General features: G+C 29.2%; 1 protein-coding gene across 1 annotated transcript; it reads right to left on the bottom strand.

Moving 5' to 3' along the window:
- Positions 1-12: 12 nt before the first annotated feature.
- On the bottom strand, positions 13-3,838 carry LOC101507872 (uncharacterized). Its single transcript, XM_027337332.2, has 2 exons — positions 1,121-3,838; positions 13-599 (listed from the first exon to the last, which is right to left on the bottom strand). Exons 1-2 carry the CDS (start codon positions 3,702-3,704, stop codon positions 154-156), a joined length of 3,030 nt encoding a protein of 1,009 aa, XP_027193133.1. The 5' UTR covers positions 3,705-3,838; the 3' UTR covers positions 13-153.
- Positions 3,839-14,573: the final 10,735 nt, after the last annotated feature.

Here is a 14,573-nt window from a genome sequence, read left to right as displayed (position 1 = left end):
AACCAATCCAGCTGTACAAAACCCTTTTGAAAAATCCAAACATTAAACTTAAAGTTAGAAATCCCAACCCCAAATAAAAAAGAAAAATGCATAAGCTATCACAAACAAAGGCAATTAAGTTGAAAACACCCCAAACATAAACAACACAGCACTTCAAATGCTTAAGAGATCGGGAGGCGGTGATGGAGGAGGATGTTGATTATCTTTAGAGGCTGCAGTTAGAGACTCTGAAGCATTTGACAAAGATGATTCTGTAATTGTTGAGTCCCCTTGTTTAGACTCAGGAGGCATTGGAAGCTCTGTCAGAATTTGAACAACTTCGCGCATAGTCGGCCTTTCTACTGCCTGTTCTTCAACACACAGAATTGCTACGTAGAAAACATGTGTGACTTCATGAAGAGGAACTGAGGAAAGTCTAGGATCAAGAACTTTTAGAACTCCTTCTTTGTTGGAGTCTGTCATTTTTCTCACCCATTGCACAATGTCCACACCATCGCCGAATTCTCCTACTGGTTTCCTTCCAGTTATAAGCTCTAGAAGAACAACACCAAAGCTGTACACATCACTTTTCTCATCGACTTTCAATGTATAAGCATACTCTGCAATCAAATATCAAACTTCTAAATTAAAAAATCAAACTATTAAACTCAAATATAGCAACCTTGTTATTAGAAACAATGTGCAAAACAAAATGTGTGAACAAGTAATAAAGTAGACATTTTGCCAATCACCATCACTTTCCCGTTGTGGATGTCGCTATATCGCTGACAACTAAATTATAACTAACCATAGGTGGGGGCTATTGATCAAAAAATCAAACACTGCAGTGCTAACTAGTACCTACCATTTACTTTTGGTACTTCAATTATATTTAAATTAGATTTGATTAGTAATAGATTAAATTAAATTAGGATACAAATCAATAGATTGTTTGTACGTAATGAAAAACCAAAGTCAAGACAAGGTACATGGCAATCAATGTTAATTAAAGGCATGAGTTCAATATCTACCGTCTATGCCTAAATCATTATGCTGGGTCAAATAGTCAAAATTATGAACAGTGATTAAATGTACAATTATGATAATGTAATTCATCAATTATGATGAACTTGAATATTACCTGGAGCTATGTATCCATATGAACCAGCAATAGCAGACATGCATTCAGATGTTCCAGAATCTTGCAGGAACTTGGCAAGTCCAAAATCAGCAACATGTGCTTCATAACTAGAATCGAGAAGGATGTTGTTTGATTTCACATCTCGGTGAACAATAAGCGGGGAACAATCATGGTGTAAATAGCAAAGTCCCTTCGCAGCCTCCACAGCAATTTTATACCTAGTATCCCAATATAAATGACCCCCTTTCTTTCCATGAAGAACTTCACCCAAACTTCCATTAGGCATGTATTCATAAACCAAAAGATTAGTCTCATGATTTGAACAGAAACCCAACAACCTAACAATGTGCCTATGTCTGATTCTCCCCAATGTCTGAATCTCAGCATTGAATCCATGATCATGAGAAGAGCCTCTACTCATAACAGGAAGCCTCTTAACAGCAACAAGTTCCCCGTTCGGCATTGCACCTTTGTAAACAATGCCAGCACCTCCTTTTCCTATGATGTTATCCTCCTTCAAGCAATCCAAAACATCATCAACAGTGAAGTCCAAACGTTGAAAAGTAGTCAATTTCCACGCACGAGCCTCGCTAGCCTTCTTCAAAGACCTAGCCTTGAATATTGCAGCAATAGCAAATACAATGGAGCATGCAAGCAACCCAATAACAAGTAGTAGCTTCAAGGAAGAAGAAAGACCCTTAACATGATGAGGTTGGTTAGCACCATTGGCAACCCCATCTTTACAAGAACCCAAATAAGGGCCACAAAGATCAGGGTTTCCTAAGAAAGACGTGTAGTTAAAGTAGCTAAATTGACCAGTACCAGGAACCAAACCAGATAGATTATTATATGAAAAATCAACAGAGGTTAAGCTTTGCATTGAGGATATAGAAATAGGAATACTACCAACTAGATGATTTCTAGAAAGATTCAAGTAATTCAATATCCTCATACCAGTAATCTCATTTGGGATAACCCCAGATAACTCATTACGACTAAGATCAACAAAAGTTAAGAGCTTGCATTGACTGATCTCAGATGCAATAGGACCTGAAAACTTGTTGTGACTAAAATCAATATTTGAAAGCTGTTGCAACCTTCCAATCTGAGATGGAATCTTTCCTGTGAACATGTTTCCATCAAGAAGAAACTTCTGCATGCTGGTGAAGTTACCTATAGAAGGAGGTAAAACTCCAGAAAGTTGATTGTTGGAAAGAGTAATCTGACCAAGATTAACAGAAACTGAATGAGTCTCAGGAAAATTTCCAGAGAGATAATTATCTTGAAGCTCAACTTGAGTGAGTTTTGGAAGTCCAAAAAGACCTTTAGGAATTGAACCATTCAGAAAATTATCACCCATACGAATTCGATTCAATGATTCGCAACTTCCAAGAGATTCAGGAATTGGACCAAACAGAAAATTACCAAGAGTTATCAAAGTTTGAAGACGATTTCCAGAACACAAATAAGGTGGAAGTGTACCAGTTAACTTGTTTGATGAAAGGTCTAAAAGAGTGAGTTTTCCGTTACTTCCCAAACCCATCGGAATGTTCCCGGTGAAGTTGTTTTCCCATAACTGCACAACTTCCAACGCCGGCATATCTCCGATGAACTCCGGAATGGCTCCGTGAAGTTTGTTCCTGAAGAGGTTAAGAAGCGTGAGGTTTTTCAATTGACTGAAACTCGTCGGAATCTCACCGGTTAACATGTTGTTAGACAAATCCATTGATTTGAGACTCTTCAAGTTTCCAAGCTCCCATGTTAAAGAACCTGAAAGTGCATTCACTTGAAGAAACAGTGTGTCAAGTTTTTGAAGTTTTCCCATCTCCGCCGGAATCTCGCCAGATAATCCGCAGTAAGCGGCATCGAGACGGACAAGTTCAGTTAAGTTTCCAATCTCCGGCGGAATGCCGCCGGCGTAGGTATTGTAGTATCCGATGTAAAGCTCCCGGAGACTGGTTAAGTTTCCGATTCCCGGCGGGATGGTTCCGTCGAGTTCATTACCGGAAACAGCAAGGTACTCCAAGTGTTGCCATAGTCCATACTCTGGCGGGATCTGGCCGGTGAAGTAGTTGCCTCCGAGATGCAAATGACGAAGATTCGGAAGCTCTGTGACGGCGAGAGGAAGCGTTCCGGTCATGTTGTTGTTGTATAGGTCGAGAACTTCGAGGCTCTTAAGTTGAGAAAGCTCGGAAGGGAAAGTGCCGTTGAAGACATTGTTGGAGAGGTTTAATAGACGAAGGCCGGAGACGGCGGATAGCGACGGAGGGATTTCACCGGAGAATTTATTGTCGGCGAGGGAGAGATTCGAGAGAAATGGGAGGTGAGCGATATCGGCGGCAAGTGTGCCGGAGAGATTAAGTCCGGTGAGGTTAAGAGCGGTGACGTGGCGGCGTGTGTCGCATGTTACACCTAACCAGATACAGTGAGTGGTTGAGGGGTTCCATGAAGAGAGAATGGGAGGGTTAGTATCGGTAATTGCTTCGCGAAGAGAAAGAAGAGCACGGTATTCTGAGATGGGTGCAGAATGAACGTAGTGGAAAAAGAAGCGAAAGAAAAGAAGAAGAAGAAGAACGAAACGCATTTTTTTTGAGTATGTATGGAAGAAAAATGAGTGAATAATGCAACTATACTCCAAAACAACAACAACAACACAATGAGTGTGTTGTGTGAAGTATTGGTAGAGATGTTAGGAATAGGAAGTGAAGAACCACCCACTGAGCCTGATAAAGTGAAAGTGAGTTTTTTATTTTTATAGTGATTTTATGGTTGAATATTTTAGACAATATCCTTAAAATAGAGGGAATTTTGGAAATATGATTTGAACTTTTTGCTTTTTATTATTTGGAAAAGAAATAGGAAAAATAGAAGAAGGATTGGAATCAATCATTTGACCGGACTCGCTGTCGTATTCATTTTTTAAAGCTTGAGTTGGTGTGAAAATTATCCACCCCATTACCAAATCTCTTTCTATTTTCTTCCTTTTTATGATCACCGGTTGGGACATGCCTTCGTTGAAGTATTGTTTAATTGAGATTCAGTGATTTAAATTTCTAATTTTATAATTTTGTTATTTAAAAAACTAAAATTGTTTAATATTTTTTTATTAATATTGGACGGTCCATAACTACATGAAATTTAAATCGGAATGGTGGCCAATAATTAATCGTGTCAAGATGATAATTAAATTTTATTTATTGTTTTAGTTTAATGCAAAAGGATGTCAATCTATAATTTCATGTTACTTCAAAATTACTTTAATAAAGTTAGGCTATGGTCCAAATAAAAAAGTTAAGCTATATGGCTACATAGGCATGGCAATAAAGTACTCGGATGATTAAATCTCTACCGGACACAAGGCGTGTAATTTAACGATTATTTATAAATAGATAGTTTGATTACTAATTACTTATCAGGTATAAAAATGAATATAATAATATTTATACTTATTGGTACTGGTAATTTAATAAAACTAATATATTATAATGTAAAATTTGTTATATATTAATGTATTATTATTTTAATATTAAGACTTTTTCATTTAAATAAACAATAATATATTAATATTTATTAAAATCTGCAAATACTTATAAACATGTTAAATCGTTAAATATTGTACAGTAGATATCCCACGAATATAATTTTAATCCAATAAAACAAGTAGCAGATTCCAAGTATTCGTAGTTATGAATATTTAATCCTAACTATATTGGTTAAGGTTTTGCCTTTAAAAATGTCTATTACAATAAGTAACTTTTTTATACACTACATGTATTGGGTATTTCTCTGTCAAAAGGGGGATCAATTCCTCAAGTTATACGATAAATTTAATGATATATGTAATAGTGATTTAATATTCTAACATCTACAAGTGTTATGTAGGCAAATGTATCTTCTAGAATAGTAAATGTATTATAATGGAACACTCTTATTTTGGCGATAGAGAGAATATCGTTATAAATATTATATTTTAATAATTTTCATTCATTTTAGTATAATTTATTGGGTGTAACTTGCACCCAAAAAAATAAGCTGAGAGTGTGTTATACATCTCTATAAATTAAACATTAATTATTCTGTTTCCAAATATACTATCTAATTAATTTATTTTGTTCTAATTGTCCTTTTAATTAATTTATATGTAAAATAAATAAATATAAATTTTTTTATAAAACGAATAAAAAATATATATAAGGCCTCCCGTTTAATAATTTTTTGAATCCTTCCTTGCTAAGATGTTTAATTAATATGTAGTTAATTACTTTTTACTTTAAGTATATACCAAGAGAGAAATTATACAAGTTTAATTTTTTTTTAAGAAAGTAAGCCTTCATTTACTAAAGTGAGTGACTCTGCCACATTTTTTATTTTCTATTATTTGTATGCCAACTTGCGAGAACAGAACAAAAACCTAAAAAACAACAAAGTCTTCTAAATCGAGGAACACATATCAAGATAAATTCTTAGTTATATAGTTATAATGCGTTATATCAAGAGATATTGAATGATTTTTAAATACTGATATTAAAAAAACAAGTGATGCGTATAGGAAGGATTTACTTTGATATTTTTTTAACAAATATCATTTAGATTAGGAAAATTATCAATCTCATTAAGAATTAAATTGAAATTTATGTATTAATTACCAAATCACAGCGATTGCGAACAAAAAAATTAACTATATGTGCAAAGGACAATTAGTATTCATTTAAGAAATGATCTATTGTAAATGCACTCATAATGGTAGCTAATAAAATAGAGTATTTGGCAATGGGGTAAAACGGTAGGTAGAGAGAGTTATCTGAAAATCAATAAAACAAAGGCTAAAATGAGCATGTACTTGTGTCTAGATGCTAGTCCAAAATTGTGAGTGAAAACATGGATATAGGGGTGCCAAGTTGTTTAATAATCACCCTGCGTGACTTTTTCTTTCATATGAACAAAGATGACCCATTTTTCTCTGTAAAGTGATATATGCGTCTAAAAGGAGGGGAGGGACCCGTTGCCTTTGGTCTCTATGTAACTTGTCTTGTTATTATTTCTTCTTCTTAAATAACAAGATGAGATAAATAGTCTCACCATACACAATGGAATGGAGTATTCCACTTTGATTTTTTATTTGTTCCATATATAATAATTTATTTTATAATTGTTTATTCATATGTTTAATAAACATTTTTTTTCTCTATTAGTTTTTATTTATTAAACTAATTTCACCAATAATTTAATATAATTGTATTTTAATAACATTCATTTATTTTAATATAAATATTTAAAAAAAGTGATTTATTAGTCACTATTATTCATATGTATATATATGTTTTTTTTTTTTTTTAAGTTAACGATATAGAAGTGTTTATATGACATAATTATGAGAAACACTTCATTATAATACTCTGATTTTTACACATTATTAGATTTATCGACTTTCATTTGATTGATTGAATTGAGGTTAATTTTCACAGCCACAATAATATACTAATTAAGAAAGAAACAATAAAGAGATGTTAATACAATATATGTGTCAAGTGTCAACTTATAATAAGGGTTTAATCATAGATTTTTTATAACCTAATTTGTATTTAGGCTTATAAACCACTCTCAATTGTTGATTTTAATCATCTGTAAATAACGTATTTACAATTTTGTAACAAATTAAAAAACCTAGAATTTACCTATTTATTCATATATACTATTTCCTTTTTTTTTATGTAATTTCCCCTAAATGAATAGAAAAAGACCCTCCAATCACAATAAATAATTATTGAACGGTAATAATTTTGTTGGGTCTGAGATAAAGGTGGTCAAACATTGTTGTCTTGGCACTACAAAGAGAAGGAGCGTGGTGTGATTTTATTATCCAATGATTATAATAATTAATTTTACAATAGTTTGAATTTACAGTAAAAATTTGCCTATCTGTCGTGAATCTGTGAAGCTACAAAATGGAGCTCTAACGCGATGTATGTTTGCTGTTGTGCGAACGTAAAAGCAAACATACTATTTGTAAAATTAATTTTAATTAAAAAATTTAATTTAAAGTAATTTATGTGGAAATATATTTACATAAAAATCAATTAAATCATAAATTTTAACATAAATATTATGTTTAGACTAAAAAATTATAAATATTAATTTAAAATTAAAAATCTATTCTAAAATCAAAATAAATTCTACTCGATTTAGCTTCTAAAAGTAGAATAAATATAAAAAATAAAAATTGAATTTATCCTGCACACTTAAAATTGAAGGATTTTGACACATTTTCTATCAAACAACTTATTTGTTGACTTTTTTGTATTTTAGAAAAAAATCAACTCATAAAAATAAAATACTCTTTTGTATATTATTATGAGTGATAAAAATTAAAAAAAAAATATTTCACTGTCATGTTTGATAAATAATATTTAGTTATTATTATTATATAAATAGTAAAAGTAATTTAAAAAAAATCAAATTAATTCATGTAAGGTAAATATTTTTTTTATAGAAAAAGCCTATCTCTTTTCCTATTTGTATGTGATCACTTATTCGGCCCTGCAGTGCTTTCATTATTACAAAATGAACCTTCTGTTCTTATACATAAATCTGCTTGCATATAGACTAAACTATAATTTTGAACCTTTTGTTATAAGAAGGTGTGTTAGGGTCTCTTTCGATCAGCATCTTCTATCGTTAAGCAAAACTACAAAGGCGAGAGAGCAGTGATGAGTGAAAGCCATCTATCTAAATCGCGTAATTGCCAAATATGCCATGCAATGGTCCCCTCCTCATTATAAACAAGAACACACACCTCTGTTTTTTCTCCCAAAGGAGAGGGGAAAATTACCAACATATATAAATATAGCTATATTGTATCCCACTACTTATAATTCTAATAATAGTTAAATGACCAACCAATCCTTCCTTCTTTGGGCTGGATTGTTTTGGAGTCAAAGTATATATGTTGTTGATCAAAACAAAATTTTGTATGCGTCTAATTCCTCGGTATTAAAATAATTTTGAATAAATCAATTTTAATTAAAAATAAATTGAAAATTTATATTTGAATATATTTACGTAAAAATAAATTAAACAATAAATTTTATCATAAAAATCATATTTAAATTCATAAAATATAAATTATAACTTTAATTTAGAATTAATTATAATAATAAAATTAATATCATTAGATGACCCTCAACCATATCAAATCAATCTAAAAATTTATCTCACTCAAAAGTAAAACCATACATGCACTTAATGTGGTTTGAAAACAATGCTAGAGATTGGTCCTAAAAATACAAGAGCATCATTAGATTAAAATGGATCAAAGAACCAGAATATATATATATATATATATATATATATATATATATATATATCCCTGTTTTATTTATTTTTCCTTAAATGTCCCACTCATAAATTAAATTCCTTGAATGTCCTATTTTTCAGTTTCAATAGAATGTCGTTCTTTGGAGAAGCGATCTCCTGAAGAGGAAATTTTTTTATGTAATAGGAAGTCGTTTCCCGGAGAAGCGACCTTCAACTGCGTTTTTTTTTTGTTATATTTAAAAAAAAATGCAGTTGGAGGTCGCTTCCCCGGGAAACTTCATATTGACATAAAAAATGCAGTTGGAGGTCGCGGGAAACGACTTCCTATTGACATAAAAAAATTTCCTCCTCAGGAGGTCGCTTCCCAAGGAACGACTTCCTGTTGAAACTGAAAAGTAGAACATTCAAGAAATTTAATTTGGGAGTGGGGCATTTAAAAAAAAAAAAAGAGAGAGAGAGATATATATATAAAAAAACTCTCAAAGAACAATTTTAAAGCGCAAACAAATCTAAAGGACTTGTCAAATAAAAATTAGGCTTCAATGCATTTTTGTAATCAATCTTGTCATTAATTTATTCATATATTAAAAAATATAAAATAAAATTTAAAATATTGTTAGATAATTTTTTTAAAAATATTTTAATATAAAATAAATTAAAATAGACTTATTTTTAATATATATATAAATTAAATATTAAATAAAATATATATATATATATATATATATATATATATTTTAAATTATTAAAAAAATTAAATAAAATAAGTGTCTTTTAAATATTTTTAACTTTAAGTATTTTACTATATAAATAAAATTAATTACAGCAATAATGACATAAAAAATATTTTATCAAACTCACAAACACATTTAAATGGAAAATCATCAATTCAAGTATTACATCCTCAAAAATAGTGAAGAACAAAAAAAATCCCAATAATTAATTAACGTGAAATAAAAAAAATGGTTTTAAAAGAAAGGAGAAAAATAATTTTATTGTCAACTAATAACATAATACTACTATCTTAACTTATAATAAAAAGAACATAAGTAAAATTATGTTTGTGATCTTTTAAATTTAATTTATTTAAAATAAAAAAAAACTCTTTCAAATATGTGCTTTAAATCTTAAATTATATATGACATAAGATTTAAAATACTGGACCGTGCATGATTTGAAACTTAAAAAAAAAAAAAAAAAAAAAGTTCGTTTACTCAACTTTATATGTTAGAAGGAAATACTACTTAGTGTAGAAAAGGCAAGCTATAGTTTAAAATCTTATGGAGTTTTGGTAGTTTCAAATTCAATTACGAAGGATGAGCCCGAAACAAGTTTACGAGGTTATAATTAGTTATATAGGTTGATGCTTGATGCTCACATCAATCAGAAACAAGTACATAGGAAGATACCTTCCAACAATGAATCACAATCATTATCCAGGGTTGTATTAGTTGTATATTATAAAAATTGTGTTTTTAATTCAAGATATGCATTGTGCCCTGACCCACTTGTGAGCTTAATTTCTAGCTACTTTTTACCAAGAGTTTGTCCTTATTATTATCCCATTATAATAATCATTAAAAAGCACGAGCCTCACTTCTAGTGTAATCTTGACCACTTTTACCTTAATGGCAAATTCAGTAGCTTAATTAAAACCTTGTTTGTACTTTTCAAATCGTAGTGTATTACTTAAAAGCTAAGAACATTATTGGATTTTTGGAATTGCTAGCTTAGAGGGAATTTTAGGGATCCTTCCACGTTTCAAATTGTTTAATTATTATTTTTCAGTTTGTTATTTATTTATCGAGAGGCAAGTTGGTTGTGGACAAGATTCATTGCTTATTTAATTTAATTTAGTGAAATATTAAATATTTTTGAGAGTATAAACACTAGAAAGAAAAGAAATAAAGAATTGAAATTTTTGTATTCATTATCTTGAAATTTTAAAAAGTTATTTTTTATCACAATTTTTTTTAACAAATTTTTTAATGACATTTGTTAATCTTTCTTTAAATTAAATTAAATATAATTATATATTTAATTTAGACATTGTTAGTACGACCCTTTAACTTATAATTTGCACTTTAGAACAAGAAAAAAATTGGGTTTGGGTCAAATAAAATTTGTTTGTTAGTACCAAAACCATTCTTTTCCTTGAAATTAAAACACGCTGTATCACAATCTTGGGAGTGTTTCCAATGTCTTGGATGTTATGCCTTTTGTCTGCTTTTCATCTTTGGAACCTCACTACTGTCTTCCTTATAGATATGTGATTGTCTTCCTTCGTCTCATGTTTAATTGAGTAATTCTTTCGTGAAAACACACTTTTAATAACAAAAAAGAAATAGAAAAATAATAATTAAATTATATATAATTTTAAATAATAAATATGTTTTTGTGTATGTTTCAAATAACGTGTCTTGCATGTCATATTGAATTTGCGGTGTTTCTTTTTTCAATTTATAATTAATCTTTTTACACCATTGCTATTTGATTAGAAATTATTAAAAGTGCACTAGCACTAAAATTTTGAAAAGATAAATTTTCCATCCAATGTAGTCATTAATTGTCGACTTGGAAAAATATTAATTTCTATAATAACACAGAAAGTATTTAATTTACATCGAAAAAAAAATCAATTATCTGATGTGATCTGTATCCATATATTTTTCTTTATCTTTATAACCTACACTCATTTTTATTTTTATAATATAATACTCACAAATCAAAGAAACCAAGATTTGTGATTGGCATAATAACCGACAACACTAATTGCACCACCACCAAATTAACCAAGAGAGGAATTAATATACTTTTTTTATTTGCCACACAGCCCAATTTGGCCCTCTTGACGAACACAGTAATTAATAATCCAAACATACAACATCAAACAATGACTGGTCGCTGTTGCACAACGACAGTCTCTTGTTTTCTCTCCTTATTTAAAATTTGATACATTAATCTTCGCTGTCTTGTCACCCTTTCTTCCTCCTTCCTCTATATCACAATATCTATGTGTTTATATTTCTTTTTATTCTTCGATTTGGTTTTGTTTAATAATTTTTATCTTATTGTTTATCCTTTCTATGGAGAAATACTACGCGAAAAATGGTATTTTATAGCGTTTTTTTTAAGCCATTTACAGCGCTTTTTCAAAAAATTAAGCGCTGTAGTATCCAGCGCTGTAAAAAGATACAACAGCGCTCTTTAAAATAAAAAAAGCGTTGTAATAGGCTTTTAAAAGTAAAATAAGGAGGTCTTTTACAGCGCTCTTTAAAATAAAAAAAGCGTTGTAATAGGCTTTTAAAAGTAAAATAAGGAGGTCTTTTACAGCGCTCTTTAAAATAAAAAAAGCGTTGTAATAGGCTTTTAAAAGTAAAATAAGGAGGTCTTTTACAGCGCTCTTTAAAATAAAAAAAGCGTTGTAATAGGCTTTTAAAAGTAAAATAAGGAGGTCTTTTACAGCGCTCTTTAAAATAAAAAAAGCGTTGTAATAGGCTTTTAAAAGTAAAATAAGGAGGTCTTTTACAGCGCTCTTTAAAATAAAAAAAGCGTTGTAATAGGCTTTTAAAAGTAAAATAAGGAGGTCTTTTACAGCGCTCTTTAAAATAAAAAAAGCGTTGTAATAGGCTTTTAAAAGTAAAATAAGGAGGTCTTTTACAGCGCTCTTTAAAATAAAAAAAGCGTTGTAATAGGCTTTTAAAAGTAAAATAAGGAGGTCTTTTACAGCGCTCTTTAAAATAAAAAAAGCGTTGTAATAGGCTTTTAAAAGTAAAATAAGGAGGTCTTTTACAGCGCTCTTTAAAATAAAAAAAGCGTTGTAATAGGCTTTTAAAAGTAAAATAAGGAGGTCTTTTACAGCGCTCTTTAAAATAAAAAAAGCGTTGTAATAGGCTTTTAAAAGTAAAATAAGGAGGTCTTTTACAGCGCTCTTTAAAATAAAAAAAGCGTTGTAATAGGCTTTTAAAAGTAAAATAAGGAGGTCTTTTACAGCGCTCTTTAAAATAAAAAAAGCGTTGTAATAGGCTTTTAAAAGTAAAATAAGGAGGTCTTTTACAGCGCTCTTTAAAATAAAAAAAGCGTTGTAATAGGCTTTTAAAAGTAAAATAAGGAGGTCTTTTACAGCGCTCTTTAAAATAAAAAAAGCGTTGTAATAGGCTTTTAAAAGTAAAATAAGGAGGTCTTTTACAGCGCTCTTTAAAATAAAAAAAGCGTTGTAATAGGCTTTTAAAAGTAAAATAAGGAGGTCTTTTACAGCGCTCTTTAAAATAAAAAAAGCGTTGTAATAGGCTTTTAAAAGTAAAATAAGGAGGTCTTTTACAGCGCTCTTTAAAAAAAGCGCTGTAAAATACCTTCTTATTTTATTTTTTAAAAGCCTATTACAGCGCTTTTTTTAAAGAACGCTGTAAAAAACCTCCTTATTTTACTTTTAAAAGCCTATTACAGCGCTTTTTTACAGACTTTTTAAAGCGCTTGTCCAAAAGCGCTGTAAAAGATCTCCTTATTTTTTTAAAAAAACCTTTTTACAGCGCTTTTTCAAAAAGCGCTCTAATAGGTTCTTTAATTATGTGAAATCAAAGTCTTTTACAGCGCTTTTTTTACAGCGCTTGTCAAAAAAGCGCTGTTGTATCCTCCGTTATTTTTAAAATATCATACAACAGCGCTTGTATTTAATAAGCGCTATAAAAGACACGCTATAAAATGTCATTTTTGGCGTAGTGTCTCCTAAAAATAAAAATAAAATAAAAAACAAACTCAGATCTTAAAAATAGAATTTCATAAATCTTTTTACTTTCGAAAAATTACAAAACTCAAATATTTACCCATTAGAAATCAAACATTCAGCACAAAGAAATTTAATCAACCTTTTATAAAAAATAATAAAAGATTGTTTTATTGAAAACTTTCAAAACTAATTTAACAAACTAATTGAAAATTTAAAAAGATAAATATTTATTTGTTTCAATCAAAATTATATAATATTTGAGGTAATAGCTCATTGTTAAGAACATTACCGAGTTTCAACAAATCAATTTATGTGTAGCTAAGAAAACCAAAGCCAAAATAAAAGAAAGAAAAATAAAATTAAAAAATGCAATCAAAGTTCATATGTTTTTTTATTAAATCTGAATTTTAATATATATTTGAATACTATTTATATCAATGGAATACCCCTTTTACCATGAAAAGAAAGCTGGATAAATTATACATGCAAAATAACAAATTTGAGTATCGCAATCACAAGTTGTGTTTTTTCCTTCAATAAATGCTCTTGTGTTGGCAAATTTAATTGAATTCATATCATCAAATCAAATATATTTAAAAATTTCATATGTCTTTTCTCTATTGGCTTGTTTCCATTATTTTTCATAATGTTATTAAGGTTTACTAATTTGTTGTGCAAAATTTAATTAATATGCTAGTTATTCCTCAAATAAAAATAGTCGGCTCCACATGTAATTGTAAATAACCTTAAAACAATATTAGTAATTAAATTTGTGTGAGATAATAAAACCAAACTACATATTTGTTTAATAATTTCATCATAAAAATCATATTAAGTGATTTAAATTATTAAAAATTTTACTTGATGGTGGTTTATGAATTATCCAAACGAAATGTCAAAACTTAATAATAATGATTCATAAGTTATACATATAAAATATTCTAGTTTTCATATATATTATGAAAGTAACAATGGGATATTCAATGTATTCTTCATGTATGTCTATAAATAGGTTACTGGTTCTTAAACTTCTCAATCAATTTTCAAGATACACCATCTATACTATACTAGGAGAGTGAAAGTTTAAAAAAGACCAATAACATATAAACTTGAACCTTTTGTTCATTGAAACCTATTGGATGGTTTATCAAATAATTTCAAATAAATGCATAATAAGTTCTTTAAAATACAAGTTAATATCGCATATATACGATTTTTTTTTATTTATTAAAATTTTTATGTGTTTAATCATCAATGTATTATATAAACAATCCACAGTTGAATTAGTGAAATTTTTCATTTATATTGAATTATTAAACAGAGTAATTTATACTAGACTTATTTCTAGAGTCAATGGATCATCACTGTATATATATATATATATATATATATATATAGATAGATCATGTTTTT

This window comes from Cicer arietinum, chromosome 8 (assembly GCF_000331145.2).
Source record: "Cicer arietinum cultivar CDC Frontier isolate Library 1 chromosome 8, Cicar.CDCFrontier_v2.0, whole genome shotgun sequence".
NCBI lineage: Eukaryota > Viridiplantae > Streptophyta > Magnoliopsida > Fabales > Fabaceae > Cicer > Cicer arietinum.
The sequence above is the reverse complement of the archived record's forward strand: the minus strand, read 5'-3'. Positions and strand labels throughout refer to the sequence as shown.